Raw genomic sequence first — 16,247 nt, 5'->3', positions numbered from 1 at the left:
TATGAAACCTTGATTAATGATAGAGAAAGACGCCAAACGAGTAGATTGGATAGGGGGAGAACTATTGTATCATCTCCTTCTATTCCTATTGTATCATCTCCTTCTCTTTTTTGTATCATCTCCTTCTAATTCTATTCCAATCCCAAATCCTTTCTCACCATAGCCTTGCATATCGGATGGTATCTGTTTTCGAATTTCTTGAAAAATTGCACAGCGAGTTGATGACTTACTTTGTTTAATAGCATATAACCAGGTCGAACGAATTTCATTCTTCCTGTAGTACCCAAAAATTCACCTAATTTATTTTCAAAATCTTGTGTGCCACCAGTAACTTGTAAATAGAACCATCTGAATTTGATTTCTGCATTGGGACTTGAACTATATTGATTTTTGTACAATTGAGACATGAGAAACATTGCTTTTGGATTTTGTTTCCATGAAAAATCTGCCACTTTTTCATAAGATATCAATGTATCGAGTAACACAATATGTTGGTTTGCTGTAAAACTTGTAATTTCTCCAGGTACAAACACTGTATCGCCATTATCTTTGTTACTTGCGTATAAATACCATCTCTTGGCCAATTTATAGCATACGTCTGCCAATGAAGTATCAAATTTAGGGTCCACAGGTGGCATTCCTGGCTTGAATAACCATTCATCCCAGTCTATTCCATCCAAACTCTGTTTCTCGTCTTTGAAATAATTGTATAAATAGTCGACAAATTGATAAGTATCCAAAGACTTGTACCTGAAATGTTTGAAATAATCGCGAATAAAATGATCAAATTTACTCTTACCAACAGTCTTTTCAATCAAGTACAACAAGTTGAACCCTTTTTCATAAGGTACAGTTGAAAACGAATCATCTGGATCTTGTCCGTTTTTCAAGTTTTGAACCAATACGGAATATTTATCAACATTGTCACCCATTGATTTCAAATCATTCTCCAAGTCAGTCCAGCCTATTATAGCGCTAAATTGCCGTACTTGCTCACCATACGCCTCTGCTTCTTTGTCATTCATTCCATTGTTTTTAGCCTCAATAACAGCAATGGCTTCTAAAAGTCTTCTTTCAATGTACATTGTCCATCCTTCATTCAACCAAAAATGTTCCCATGAACAATTTGTAACCAAATTCCCTGACCAAGAATGAGCTAATTCATGAGCAACAACATTTACCAAGGACCTGTCACCACAGATCAATGTTGGAGTTAATTGACAAAGGTTAGGTATTTCCATTCCTCCGTATGGGAAACTAGCTGGTAAAACCAAAGAGTCAAATCTCTGCCATTCATAATCAAAGATCAAGTTTTCGGCAATTTGGATAAATTTCTCGGTGTCTTTTTCAAACTCCCATTTACATTTATCTAAATTCACTGGTTCTGTCATTATATCACTTCTAGGTCCAATGGAAGCACGGGCAATGTCACCTGAAGCAATAGAAACCAAATATGATGGAATAGGTACCGGTTGTTTGAAGAAATAAGTATCCTTTTCCTGCTTCACAAATAAACCAGACATCAATGTATTCAATGGTGATTTTACTGTATACTCAAAAGGCGATTTTATACCAGGTGTATCAAAACATGGAAACAAACTACGTGCATGAATAGCTTGACATTGACAAAATAAGTAAGGATACTTCTTACCATCTGTTGCCTCCTTATCGAGAAATTGTAATGCAGTGCATTTCGACGTTGTAGCAAATTCAATTGTTAACTCAAACTTGTTTGGAATGGACAAAGGTATCGCAATGGATAATTTTGAACCCAATGTCTGTTTCCTTTCGTGTAATTTGTATTCTACCGATTTGGTGTTGATTACAACGGTGTTCACATCAAGATAAGAGGTATCTAAATCAACGTGATCTGCTTTACCCTGATTTACTAAATGATATGTCACTTTACCAATAACAATCTTCTCGTCAAACTTAACATCGAAATGAAGAGTTGTTAACTCAACTGTGAAATTTTCATAGTTTGATAATGTGGATGGGTCAAGTTCCGGAGAAACTTTTGGACGGTTCAACCTTAGCATACTTGTCGTATCTGTGCCTCAATTGGGGGGGTGTAAATGTAATACACTTGCCTGTAAATGCAAAGAGATGAGATTGAAAAATTGACTTGTTAATTGCAGCGGCTACCATATGTGCCTACAAGCATTTGATGGGAGGGGAGAATGGAGGGCATGGAGAGCATGGAGGGCATGGAGGGCATGGAGGGCATGGAGAGCATGGAGGGCATGGAGGGCATGGAGAGCATGGAGGACATGGAGAGCATGGAGAGCATGGAGGACATGGAGAGCATGGAGAGCATGGAGGGCATGACGCGAGCATGTTGGAACCTTTCCTAAAGGTGTGTAGTCATTCCTTACGTCAGTGCTGCTCCACTTTCATGCTCTGCTCGATAGTGTTGCATCCATTTCTAGAAAATATTTAAACTTCTAAAATGAATTAAAATTGATTGGTATATCATTACAATTTACAATCATTTGAAGGAAATGTCCCAGATTGAACTTTATTGTATCAATGAGTGATGAAAAAACTTTGGATTTTAGGTAACTTGTCCGAGTGGTTAAGGAGACTGACTCGAATTAATTGAGCCTTGAAAAAGGTCCTTTAGTAATCAGTTGGGCTTTGCCCGCGCAGGTTCAAATCCTGCAGTTGCCGTTTTTTTTTAATTTTTTTTTTTGAAATTTACACCTTGAAAGATAAAGCAACACTATCGAGCAAGACCTCGCTTTACTCGATAGTGGTGCACATTGACTAGCGACATTAGGGAGTAGAGCGAGATAGCGTAAGATCAAGCAGAATGCTTTTGAATATGTGACTTACACTTTGTGGGTTTCTCTCTTTTTGTCACGATAAAGCTACACAACTAAACTCGTCATGTTTCAACTACCAGAAACATGAAATTGCGTCTCTCCTTTTCTCTTTAGTCCTACTAGCTTCATTCAGTAATGTATGAGCTAGCCGCCGCTTCTAAAAGAGGAAAAAAAAATAAAATTTCCTTTGGAAATTTTTCAAGTTTCACATCTTTTATCAAAACGATCTTTTCCTCTCCTCATCAGCACAACAAAGAATAGTAGACTCGTTCCTCGATAGTAGATACTAGAGCACCTTCTATTAGATACTAGAGCACCTTCTACTAGATTACTTATCTACTATATCGTTCCTCAATAGTAGATACTAGAGTTCTTTCTACTATCTCGCTACGCTCGATAGTAGAGACTGCAATGCCACGATCCTCTAAGAAACCAAAAAAGAATTCATTACCCCCCCAAGATTTCCAAAAAATTTCTCCACAGATTACAAAATTTAAGCAAAGACTACGATCAGCTCAATCGACACCTCTTTCACAAACAACAGCATCGAAACTAACATCAAGATGGCCGATATATAGAATCATCCATCAATGTACGCGGTACGTTTTTGATCTTTACCAAGAAGGCAAAATCTCTGCTGAGTTATATGAATGGTTGAAAGTGCAAGATTATGTTGATGCACCATTAATGGGTAAATGGAAAAAACGAGGTTATGAAAAGTTATGTTGTTTAAACTGTATAAATGGCGAAAAGGTTTGTGTTTGTCGAGTTCCCAAGATTGAATTGTTGAAGAAGGGGGAGGAGTCCAAAAAGTGCAAGGAAAAGGAAACGGAAAGGGAGATGGAGATGGAGATGGAGATGGAGGAGAAGAACGTGGAGAAGGAGAAACTGGTGTCGATGAGAAGAGGCGATATTTCTGCGAGGGTTGATGTGGAATGTGTTACTTGTGGATGCCGAGGTTGTGCATCAACTGACTAGAGGATTGTGTTGGTCAGATAATATTCTCAAATTAAACTGGAATCTATATATCAAAAGCTTTACCCTGTACTTCTAATCATTTCTTTCCAACTTTCTTAGATCCAAAATTATATTCTTAATATTACTACTTTTCAATTCTTCTAGGTCATTAAATCCTCGTTTCAAAATGGGACTCAGATGTATAGATAATTGGGGATGATTCAAGTTCCTCAATATCAAATCATCATCATCATATGACGCTATACCCATTGTACCATTTCCCACAATATTGCTCAATTTCGAATGTGACGATGCTACTGCTGCTGCTGCTGCTGCTGCTGTATTTAAATAAGTAGTGGCTGCCATTGATTGCTGTTGTGGTTGCTGCTGCTGCAGCAGTTGTTGTTGTTGTTGTTGTTGTTGTTGTTGCTGCTGTTGTGATGGTAGTTGTTGTTGGTGTACCGTGCTCAATGGCGGTACATGTAGCGAATGACAATGTTGACTACTCATTAACAATGGACTGAAGTAAAAATCATCTAAATAAGAAGGGGGACTATTCCATAGTTTCTTCATTATTGAACTGGTTTGTGGTGTAGTTCTTATACTGGTACTTCTCAATGGTGTTTTTTTGCTGCTGGATTTAGGTGTACGAGACTTACCCAAGAAAACCATATGATGTAGATGCTGCAGTTGAGGATACTGTTGGTATTGTTGTTGTTGCTGCTGCTGGTACTGTTGCTGCGATTGTTGTGTGTACAGTTGCTGTGGTTGTTGTGGGTACAGTTGCTGTAGCTGTTGTCGCAGTTGTTGGTCTTGTTGTTGGTCATGCTGTTGATCCTGTGGGTAGTATTGTTTTGGCTGGTTTGAATATTGGAATAGGTTGTTATTTGCTGGTGTTAGTGGTTCTAATAAAGGACCAGTTTCACTTGTTCTTAATGGAGATAATTCAAAATTTGAGTTACAACTAAAAGATGAAGTATACGTAAGATTCTTTTCAGCTATAATGGGTTTATCGGGAGACTTTCCCTCATCATTGATTATAAATCGTGGATTAGTTGTTCGTTGTTGTTTTGGAGTAGCGGTGATGGATACCACAGGTAGCAGATTAATAGAAGGTAATTTAATTGCTTGATTATTGGGAGAAAGCACTTGCCAACTAGCATAGTCGATATTATCCCTTAAAGTATTTTGTTCCGACTTGAATTTTTTCATAGGTGGGTCAAGTAGAGTGATATCCTCATCATCTTCATCTTCGTATTCATCATCATCACCGCCATTATGGGAAAAATCTCTCTTTTTGGTATAAGTTGGAGAAGACAACAACGCTACTAGTTTTCGATTTCTCTTGAATGATTTAGTTTCCGTTTCTTGAGTCAAAGCAGAAAGAGATACTGATGCATTGCTTTGCTTTTTATGCTTGCGTTTTCCTTTTCCATCTTTCTCTTCTTCATCTTCATCTTCATCTTCATCTTCAACTTCAACTTCAACTTCACCCTCTTCTTCTTCTTCTATTACTCGTTTTTCTGTTTGTGCTCTTGCTTTTCCTTCTTCACCTTGCTTACCTTCTTCTTTTTCTTTTTCTTTTTCTCTTTCTCTTTGTTTTGCTTCTACTTCCTCGCGTAGCTTCTTTGCCGCGGCATTGGCAGCGTTTATTTTCGTAGCCTGATTTATTTGATCCATTACTTCATGGTATGATGATTTCTTAACGCTTCTACTTCTAAGGAACTGCTCTTCATAACCAGGTTTAATACACCAAAAATGGCCTTTACCATCTTTAGATTTCTCTCCCTTAACGAATGCTTTATTTAGAGACAAGTTATGCCTAATTGAGTTCTGCCAGCCCACATCTTCTTTTTTGTAAAATCTAAATGTTTCTGATATCCATTGATAAATGTGAGATAATGTTAATTTTTTCTCTGGATGTGATAAAATGGAAATTCCAATTAAAGTCGCGTATGAGTATGGCGGTTTCTCTTCTGAATAAAGGGTAAATGGGGCCGAACCAGACTTGGGATTAGAGCCGGAGCTAGAACCAGAACCAGAGCTAGATGCAGAGCCAGAACCAGATGCAGAACCAGATGCAGAGCTAGAACCAGATGCAGCAGACTCTAAAGATTTGAATTTTTTCTGTTTCTTTATTGGTGACCTATGATTAGTAGAGTCTTCAAATGTATTGAAAAGAAGACGATGATGATAATTATGGTGGTTCTGTGGTGACGATAAAGCAGGGGACAAATAACTCGACTTTATTAACAGATTTTGATCTAGATTTGATATCACTGTTGGGTCCAAATGTATTGCTCTTAGTGGAGTGGAAAAGGCGTCGTATATCTGGTTATGAGTAACTCTTTTGGAATACGTTGGTGGAGTTTGCGTTATAGCTGTTGATTTATTGGTATTGGTTATTACTTTTGACGGGGTAGATGTGGATGTAAGTGAAGCATCTGAAAAGATGTTTGGATAATAGTTTGTTGAGTCCAGTAAGGGTATCCTTGACGTTAACCTTTCAGTGGTGAAGGACATCTCTAATATAAGCAAAAAGTAGTACTGCGTATCTAGCGGAAACTAGTAAAGACGGCAGAAAGACTCTTTTCCGTGGGCTAGGTCAGGAAGCTTAAATTGTGTACTTGCTCCAAGGGAATTGCTTCAAGGGAATTGCTTCAAGGGAATTGCTTCAAGGGAATTGCTCCAAGGGAATTGCTTCAAGGGAATTGCTTCAAGGGAATTGCTTCAAGGGAATTGTGTACTTGTTCCAAGGGAATTGTGTGCTAGCAAAGTAAATTGTTTTGTCTGTAGATATCTAGTATTAAAATAGTATTGTAGACGTTATATTTCACGTTATATAACTGACTTTATATGATTACTTCTCAAAACGGCAAACAAAAATTCTCTTTATTTTCAAAAAATCTCAAACTTCTCTTACTGAAATGGAACATGGAATACCAAAAATGCTAGTTGCAAAAAGTATAGCTGTTTGCTCACTGTAAATATTCTTTTTTCTGTTGCTCTTCTTTTAAGTCATGTCAAATAATGAAAATCCGTGTATTTATTGTTAGCCTAGTTGAAAATCGACTCAACACGTAAAAGGAGATGGGACGCGTGTTTTCTTCTTTTTTCTGTTTAACGCGAAATGTTGACGTATGTATGTATGGGCGCTTTTTAAAATAACGCGAAGAAAACAATGAAGAAATTTTTGAAATACGCGCAACTGTTGGATTAGTTTTACTATAAGATGTAAATATAACACAGAGTGAGGGAATAGGATGCATATGGGTTCAATGCTAGAGAAAGGAGCGTGTATATACAAGTGGTTCGATAACAAAAAATATTAAGCAAGTCAGCTTAGTGGTACAATGTAATTCTTTAGAATAAATATTTCTTATTCTCTAAACAATATAGATTAGACCTCAACGTGTCAACGTTGGGGTCATAAATGATAAAGTGCTAATAGTTGGATTATTACAAAATTAAAACAACAACAGATAAAACGGTTAGATTGACTGCTACCGTGTGGTGCGCTACCACCTACACTATCGAGCAAAGCGAGATAGTAAAGCAACATTGACTACCTGCACTATCGAGCAGAGCGAGTCGGTGTCGGTAATGAGTGTTGCTCCACTATCTCGCTTCGCTCGATAGTTTCGATAGTGTCGGTGACAGCTGGTGACGGTGACAGTCGGTGTTGCTCCACTACCTCGCTTCGCTCTATAGTCTCGATAGTAACGGTAGCAGCTAGTGTGCTCCACTATTTCGCTCTTCTCAATAGTGTCGATAGTGTCGCCATTTTTTGTCCATAATTGCACGACTTTTCACTTGAAAAATTGAATTATAAGCAAGTACTTCTTTGGTAATTACCACGGCTTCTTTCCCCCCCCCCCCCCCCCTCTCTTCAAGTCATTGGTTACGTTGTCTGTCTACACATGGACGACTCGGTTAGATCTTTAATTAGATTCGTCAGTAGAGGGTTCTACGGTACTCCATATGTCCTTATATTAGACGCAGTGCTACGTCACTCGGTGTTATCAGAAGATGATTTAATACATTTAATTGGTATCAAGAGAAAAGAATTGAGGTCTCTATGTAATAGGCTAGTGGAAGATAGGTTGCTAGTGAACCACATTCAAAGAGAGGATAATGGGCAACAGAAATACATTACGCGAACATATTTCTATATCCACGTCACCGAAGCAATAGATTCAATCAAGTGGAAAGTTCATTCTATAGTCAACAATTTAAAACAAGAAATGTCCAATTTTGGTAACCCTCAGGGATACATGTGTCCGCGGTGTGGTAAGAAGATATCGCAGTTGGATGCGATATCGTTGCTAAGTGAAGACAAGACTGAGTTCATTTGTGACACGTGTCAAGGAGTTTTAATTGAAGATGATTCTTCGCAACAAGCAATAATGAAGCAAGAAAAATTGGAAGATTTGATGCTACAAATCGATCCCATTATTAAGTACTTGAAAAAAATCGATGATATACAAATACAAGATAATGATTTCGAAAGTAGTTTATTGCAAGCAATACCGGCACAGTCTATGACAACTGCACAATACGCATTATCTAACAAGGTCAGTTCTAAATCGAGATCTCAAGCACAAGCTATGTTAAACGCAACACTAAGATCACAAGCCACCCTCCATGTTTCTATCACGGCAAATGATGAGAACTACGAGCGTGAACAGTTGGAAAAAGAACGAAGAAGACAGAAATTGGAACAGAATGCCTTACCATCTTGGCATTCGAGTAGTACTGTTGGTGAAAAGGGAAAATTGGACTATATGAGAAGTGAAGAAAACGAGGAGCAGGATAGTGGTGAAGATTCAGTTGTGAAAAGGGAGCAAGATAATAAAGAGGGCTCTCTCTTGGATGCAGGAGAAGCAACAACACCAACACCATCGACACAAATAAAGATGGAAAACATTGCGTTTCCGGGTGATGCCAAGGAGGGTAACAATAGTGAAAAGAGCTCGGTATTACCTACTCCTGAGCCTACTAATGAAGACACAGCATCCGCAGAAAATCTATTAGTAAATGGAGGAGTTGCCGATATTAAGGATAAAGAAGCTCAAGATGCATTGGCGGCGTATTATGCTAAATTAGCACAACAAGAAGGCGAAGACGATGATGATGATGATGATGAGGAGGAGGAGGAGGAGGAGGAGGAGGAGGAGGAGGCTGGAGAAGAGGCTGTTGGAAAAGAGGGTGCTAGAGATGAAGAGAGCAAAGACGAAGGGGTCAAAAACAACGTAGACAATAATGATGTTGAAGACGACGACGATGATGATGATGATGATGAGGAAGATTTTGATGACTTGATATAGAGAAAAATCTTTTATACAAATTGGCTTATTTTAATCTGTTTTTACTTTACTTTATTACTATTATATCTCAACACTAGTGGAAAATTGAGTTGGATATTTATCTAAAGGTGAAGTTGAGTGTGTAAGGATGCAATTGAAACTAGTACCATTGCCATTAGTTTCGCATTTCAGTATTGTTTTTCTATTCTATCTCCTTTCATTTTCGCACCAATTTAAAGAAAAAATTTAATTGTATTAGTATGCTGTTAATATGCTCACCACCTTAATCATCTCTATACTCGGAGACTATTTCTACACAATCAAATCTTAGAATACAGCATTTTACTCGTGTAAGCTATTCAGTACTGCTCCACTATCTCGCTTCGCTCGATAGTGTCGGTCGATATTGTCGGTGTAGTCAGGTCGCTTCGCTCCCTAGTGTCTCAACCATCCTATCTTTTGTCTTAAATTCAATCTACAATTTACACAACTTAAAAATATTTAGTTGACAGACAATCTAGTTTCCACCATGCACTCTAATACCTCTATCTCATCTACAACTTTTTATTTCTTTGTCCCTCTTACACTCCTATCCCATTGCCTTATTAAGTCCAAGACAACTTTACAATGACAACTAGACAATTCTCTACTTCCGTTCTATTCTACTCCCCTACTCCCCTACTCCCCTACTGTTTTCTTTAAGATGTTCAAGCAGGCAGAACTGGAAATCAAATAATAATATACTTACCCCATAATACACACGGGATTGATTGCTAGTGTGCTCCACTATCTCGCTCTCCTCGATAGTGTCGCTAGCCTCACCCTTTTGCTCCGCTTGTTTCGGTGCAAGCGAGCGAAAAAAAATCAAGTCATAAAATGAAGAGAAAAAAAAAAATGACATGCTCGGAACACAATTTAAGGCCGAGTAAAAGAGTTAGAGTAAGCAATTTTAATTACTAGCAATAACTAGGTAGTCAAGAAGCTTAAGTTTATTTCGGTAAAGGTTTCATAGAAGCAAATTATTAAATCAAAACAGTTTGTATACTTTTATATTTTGTGTGTCTGCGACGGTGAGCTCAGAAAAGTTTTTTCTTTTTTATTATTATGTCAATAGGTTCAGGAATTGTCACTCCACATTCTAGACCGGGTACCCCAGCTGATCTCGTTACACCACCGGATCAACAGCTGAAACTGAATCCAGCTGCTTTGCATATTCCATCGTCGTCGGCCGTCTCAGCCAGGTCACCAATGTCCAATGCCGCAGGAGGAGGAGGATCTTCTTCAAATCATAGTCATCACTTGCACTTGTCATCAAAGCAAAACAATGTGCCCTCGTATGAGAAACCAATTTACGAGCAATTGTTGGCCATGTATAAGAATTTGTTATCACTCAAGAATAATAGATCAAAGTACATTAATCTGAAGCAAGTTTATCAAATATACAATTCATTTTTAGACATTATTAATGATTTGAAGGTGACAAGAAAAGACGAAGAGTTGAAGGGGATAACTTTACAGTTGCCCAATGGTAATGATTCAATTATAGACGACAATTTTCAGTTGTTAAGTTTATGCTTTGTCACCTGTGGGTTGATCAAGTTTGCTCCTGCAACTTATTCAAGTTTGAGTACTGTTATGAAGTTGTTGACTCATTTGAAAGAATGTAAGGTATATACAATGGATGACTTACAGCCCGTTGGTACGAGATTGGAGGAAATTGGGGACATCTTGGTGACAAGTCAGGACAAGTACGAAGATGAAGATGAAAACGATGGAGACAAAAAGGAGGGACAAAATCATCAGATTGAAGAAACGTTATTGAGAAATAAATTGAATAAGTGCAACGCCTTGTACCAAGAGTTGGTTGATAACTTCAATAACTTTCCTCTGGACTTGGAACCAGTTTATCGTGAATTGGTTGATTTGAGACAGCAAATAATCAACTTGTATACAGACTATCAAGATGTGTCGTCTCTGGCTCAGGACCAGGATCAAGATCAAGAAAAACAACGATCACTTAGTGACAAGATTGTCGCTATTAAACAAGAGTTGAAAAGAATTGAAAAATTAAGAGATGAAGGAGATGGCAAGTTTCATAGTAATGAATCAATCAACGATGAGCAATTGGATTCTATCCAGCCTGTTATGAATGGATTGATTGATGATTGTAATAATTTAATTGCAGATGCACAAATGCATGAAGAAGATTTGTCACTTGAGTCACTTACAATAGAAGATGACAAGGATCTAGTAGACTTGAAGCAAGAATACGCTACAATTTATAAGCAACTCCAAGATTTAAAATTAACGTTGGAGAATTTATTAGTTACAAGAAGATGGACACTAAGAGAAACCGATCTTTATAATTATCAAAAGCTACTCAAAACAGTAGATGAAGAGAGAATTCAAATTGTTGCAAAAACACCAAAAGGTAAGCTCAAGAAATACCAGTTATTAGTTCTTTATTCATTACGTCGTTGCTACTCGATTGTTTATAAACTATTGGAAAGCAGTGAGCCAGTAAGTGAAAGTTTGACTCCTATACATAATCAGTTGTCCACTGTGAAGAGATGTTTATTGGAATTGAAAAGAGTAGACGGGGTGAATAATTTGAGAGAATTATACCCTTTCCAGTTTAAATTGGCATCGATAGATAATATGAGAATAGATGGCAAGTTCATGGTTGACACAACTGTTCCTGAAGGACAAGGTGCCCTTTGCGCATTGCTTAGTGAATGTTTTGATATTTTACAAGAAATGAAAATCGAAGCAGAAGAAAAGGAAATGGAGGAAGAAGAGGACGGGGATGGAGAAGAAAACATTGATAATGATGGTAATAGAAACGACGATGAAGTAGGACGTATGGTTGCCCATGGAGGCAGTTTTACTAATTCAAAAGAGGAGAATAACGGATTTACCAATTCTACAAGCACTGGAGAACCCGATGATGTTGAAGTGAAAAGAAACAGGTTTAAGGAGTTTAACGAGGCTGACTATGACTTGGATAGTGTTGATGAAGACGAAGATATTGATGAGGATGATGACTATGAAATCAGCGGCGATGACGAGTATGAGGGAAATGACTATTACTGAGCAAGCAACAAGCGACGATGACGAGTATGAGGGAAATGACTATTACTGAGCAAGCAACAAGCGACGATGACGAGTATGAGGGAAATGACTATTACTGAGCAAGCAACAAGCGACGATGACGAGTATGAGGGAAATGACTATTACTGAGCAAGCAACAAGCGACGATGACGAGTATGAGGGAAATGACTATTACTGAGCAAGCAACAAGCGACGATGACGAGTATGAGGGAAACGACTATTACTGAGCAAGCAACAAGCGGAGAGAGAAAAAGAAAGAACAAAAAAGGATTGGGTGTTTTTATATTTTGGTAAACAACAAAATTGGTTTCACAATTTATTTAGATAGATATTGGTACCGTTTATAAGAAGAAAAGAAAAAAGAACAAAAAAAAAAAAATAAGTAAAAAAACAGAGAAAGAAAGAAAAGAAAGAAAAATAAAGAGAGTAAAAGGAGAAGATTTAATCCAAGAGGCTTGCAATATGAAGCCTCCTCTCCCCTAACCTATAAGTATATGTATTTTCCTCTATATTTTTTAATAACATAGACTCTCTATAATAAAAAGAAAATCCTCAACTTCAATGCTAATGCCCTTTAAATAGATATCTTCCTTAAAGTGCTACCATATGTACTATTTTTAATAGAGCTAAATTTAGCAGAGCCTTTTTTTTTTTTCACTAAGAAGGAAAAAAGAAAAGGATTGTTAGCAAGAATAAAAAACTCTATAAGAAGAGGTTAATTTTTAGACTGAGACGGTGCTAAGGAGACGATATTGGGTAAAACGCCACCGGGGAGGTAGTCTTTATTCACTAGACTATTAGGTTTCTTTTTCTTTTTGCTGTCAAATTCGAAAGGAGGTGCTGTTTTTCATTTTTTGTTCATTATGATGTCTGCTGGGTTTCATTGGGGCAATTCAAATTACAGCGGTACTAGCACATTAGACAAGCCTAGTACGTTGCCCAATAGTGTACCGAGACTACACCATGAGTCATCCTCGTCAGTAGTCTCTCACCAGCATGGTAAGAAAAGGAAAAGATTTGATAACGAGGAGAATGACGATGGTGGCAATAACTATAGTCATCATCACCATCAGCGGTCTATACTAGATTCCAAGCTGAAAAATGTGCCTAGCCTAGTAACAAAAAAGTTTAAGAAAAGCAAGACTCCTAAAATTATAGGTCAGCCATTACCTACTTCGCGATTAATTGAGTCCCTTGATAAATCAAATTTGCAAAAATTACTAAATTCATTAATTGATATCCACCCCGAGTTGGTCAAAACAGTTAGCAAGATAACGCCATATCCTTCGATGGAGAATTTACTTTGCATATTGAATGAAAAATTGAGCCACATTGTTCATAATTTACCATATAAATGTGATTCCTCAAGTGATTATTCGTATTTGAGAATCAAACCTTATTTACAGGAATTTCTCTCCTGTTTGGAAGATTACGTGCTATGCATATTACCTCACAATCAGCAGCAGCAGCAACAGCAGCAACAGCAACAGCAACAACAGCAACAGCAACAGCAACAGCAGCAACAGCAACAACAACAACAGCAGCAGCAGCAACACCACAATCACTACCATCACCACCTGCTCTTTGATTCGTTGAATTTTCTTCACCAAGCAACAGCACTCATCCATAAATTACCAAATTTCACGAATTCGGAATTCCAATATATTAGAAACTTGACCTATGAGCAACTTGTCAATTGTTGGCTAATTATCATAAATCAAGATACAGAAGAAGAATTTTATAAGATTATCCAAGAATTAGATATGATTGAAAAATTAAAAATACATATTGAACAAGGAGATGCTAAGTTCAACAAAGTTATTGAATCTATTGAGTGCAAAATGAGCTTTTACGAGGAGCAGAATGAGAACAAGAGTGATGGGAGAAGCATGACGTTGAACGAAATGATTACCGTTGACTATTCACAGTTTTCCATTGCAAATACTTCTTCTATATAGATACAAGGCTTATTTGATAGACATATACACACATATAGTTAACGCTCCCTTTCATATAAATATAAGACGAATCTAGTCCATCCGCTAGTTTTTATTGAACCATACGTATTATATTTTCCCTTTCTTTATCTAATGATGGATTACATAATCCAAAAAAGAAAATGAAGAACCAGCTTTTGTTTCTCCACATTATCAGGCTTTTGATGAACATCGCTCTGTAACTTTGGTGGTCCTTTCAGTATTTTTGGCCATGATTGAGCTTAGAGGTAAAAACGCCTTGATAACAGGTGGAAGTGCTGGTTTAGGAGCAGCGGTCGCGCACCAATTAGCAGCAGAAGGAGTCAACATTGCAATCAATTATGCACATTCGAAAGAACGTGCGGATTCGTTATCTCAGGATCTCGAAGCTAAATACAATGTGAAAACAATAACAATACAAGGTGATGTGTTTGATGCGCCAAACCTTCACAGATTGGTTGACAAAACGGTTTCTGAACTAGGCGGGATCGACATTCTTATATCTAATGCAGGATGGACCAAAATTGTAGATTACCAAGATTTGGAAGCAATGGATGAAGAATTGTGGGATGGAACATTCTCGGCCAACGTAAAAGCTCACTATTTCTTATTCAAAGCAGCGAAACCGTACTTTGACCAGAATTTGGACGGAGGAGTGTTTATTGCAAGTGCATCAGTTGCAGGTCGTATGGTTTTTGGATCTTCAATCCCTTATGCTGTCAGCAAAGCAGCACTAATTCATTTAATAAAGATGTTGGCCAAAACACAGGGCCCGAAAGTTAGATTACATGCAGTGTGTCCCGGATTATTGTTAACTGAATGGGGTCAACGATTTAGTGAAGAGAAAATTCAAGCTGCTCTTGGTAAATCTCCCCTCGGAAAAATCACTGATATTGATGAATGTGCTTCCCAGTTTGTATTGTTGAGTAAATTGGCTACTCTGACAGGTACTGTTGTCGCTATGGATGCTGGTATTTCTTTGTGATCTGGTTATATCACGTGACATAAAAATGTGATTTTTAGGAGGCTTGTCCTGTTCTGTATGCAATCTTGTTGAGTGACAAGACAAGACAAGACCATGTTTTTAAATTTTTGTTAGGCGGAGTTTACCATTAGGGGAAAAATATACTTTTTACAATATTGTTTAAATGAGTCTCTTGACATAGGCGCGGCGGCTCCTTTAGAAATGTATTAGAGTCTATTGTATAAGTTTTTGAAAGTCTTCTCGCATTTACTTTTTGTAGTAAAGCTGGTTTTGTAGATATTATTGGTACTAGGGGTGGTTGGTCGTATGGGTGAAAATTAGGGCGTAACGGTGCTGTTTGATCGGGATCTTTTTTGGGCTCTAGCCGCCGTCCTCACTTGCAGAAACAGAAGTCACCGAACAAACAAAAAGCGAAATAGAAAATAAAATAATATAGGAAACCAGTAGTAAGCAAAAGTAACAAAGCACCAGGCACCAGGCACCAGGCACCAGGCACCAAACACCAAGCCCCAAGCAACAAGTCGCAGGCGCCAGGTACCTATAAACCAGTGTCATTTTATTGCTATCAAAACAACAGCATTACACGCTGTTGTGGAAAGTGCTTAAGAAGAGATGTCCTTCAAAAATACTGGATCCTCTGTGTATTCCTCCTGTCTGGAGATGAGTCTTTCCTCCGGGATGCTTGTGCTGCTGGCACAAGAATGGGTCCTGTTTATCGATCGTGCTGAGTACCAACAGAGTTGTTACCAAGGTGTGCCCGTGCTCAACACAAATGTCGGGCTCATCATGGATAAGTTTAGCCAGCCGCTACCGCTAGTGCAAGAGTCATGGCGGTTGTATACTTCCAGCCATGACGGGGCATTCAACTATAGTATTGTGCCCATAATATATGCCATCAGTGTCTCCGCAGTGATCATATGGTTCTTAACAGTGTTTGTGATCACCAACTATCGAAGAGGCACATGGCTTTTGAAAGGGTCGTGTATTGTGCTGCTGGTGTATGTATTAGTAGTGGTGGTGAAACTGATACTAGAGTTGCACACCGAGCAGCGGGAGGGGTACCTCCATGGAGCACAAGTGTTGCATG

At 38.1% G+C, this 16,247-nt stretch overlaps 5 protein-coding genes across 5 annotated transcripts in view; 3 read left to right on the top strand and 2 right to left on the bottom strand. All coding sequences in view use genetic code 12, as the record gives it.

Moving 5' to 3' along the window:
• The window catches only part of KGF56_004550 (uncharacterized protein), a gene marked incomplete at both ends in the record, with an annotated part of 3,359 nt that extends 1,320 nt beyond the window's left edge, over positions 1 to 2,039 (bottom strand). Inside the window, one exon of the mRNA XM_049326001.1 lies at positions 231 to 2,039. Within this exon, the coding sequence (XP_049178416.1) occupies positions 231 to 2,039 (1,809 nt within the window). The remainder of the gene's footprint in view (positions 1 to 230) is intronic.
• Positions 2,040 to 3,236: 1,197 nt separating this feature from the next.
• Positions 3,237 to 3,803, top strand: BUD31 (U2 snRNP complex subunit; the record flags this gene model as incomplete). Its single annotated transcript, XM_049326000.1, has 1 exon — positions 3,237 to 3,803. One exon carries the CDS (start codon positions 3,237 to 3,239, stop codon positions 3,801 to 3,803), a length of 567 nt encoding a protein of 188 aa, XP_049178415.1.
• A 72-nt stretch (positions 3,804 to 3,875) lies between these two features.
• HCM1 (Hcm1p) lies at positions 3,876 to 6,305 on the bottom strand (the record flags this gene model as incomplete). The annotated part of the gene is made up of 1 exon (XM_049325999.1): positions 3,876 to 6,305. The coding sequence occupies one exon, from the start codon at positions 6,303 to 6,305 to the stop codon at positions 3,876 to 3,878; it is 2,430 nt and encodes an 809-aa protein (XP_049178414.1).
• A 1,397-nt stretch (positions 6,306 to 7,702) lies between these two features.
• TFA1 (transcription factor TFIIE subunit) lies at positions 7,703 to 9,109 on the top strand (the record flags this gene model as incomplete). Its single annotated transcript, XM_049325998.1, has 1 exon — positions 7,703 to 9,109. The coding sequence occupies one exon, from the start codon at positions 7,703 to 7,705 to the stop codon at positions 9,107 to 9,109; it is 1,407 nt and encodes a 468-aa protein (XP_049178413.1).
• A 1,083-nt stretch (positions 9,110 to 10,192) lies between these two features.
• Positions 10,193 to 15,160, top strand: KGF56_004546 (uncharacterized protein; the record flags this gene model as incomplete). Its single annotated transcript, XM_049325997.1, has 3 exons — positions 10,193 to 12,156; positions 13,113 to 14,093; positions 14,422 to 15,160. 3 exons carry the CDS (start codon positions 10,193 to 10,195, stop codon positions 15,158 to 15,160), a joined length of 3,684 nt encoding a protein of 1,227 aa, XP_049178412.1.
• Between the last annotated feature and the right edge of the window lie 1,087 nt (positions 15,161 to 16,247).

This window comes from Candida oxycetoniae, assembly GCF_023343755.2.
Source record: "Candida oxycetoniae strain CBS 10844 chromosome Unknown scaffold12, whole genome shotgun sequence".
NCBI lineage: Eukaryota > Fungi > Ascomycota > Pichiomycetes > Serinales > Debaryomycetaceae > Lodderomyces > Lodderomyces oxycetoniae.
This window is presented reverse-complemented; position numbering and strand designations above follow the sequence as displayed.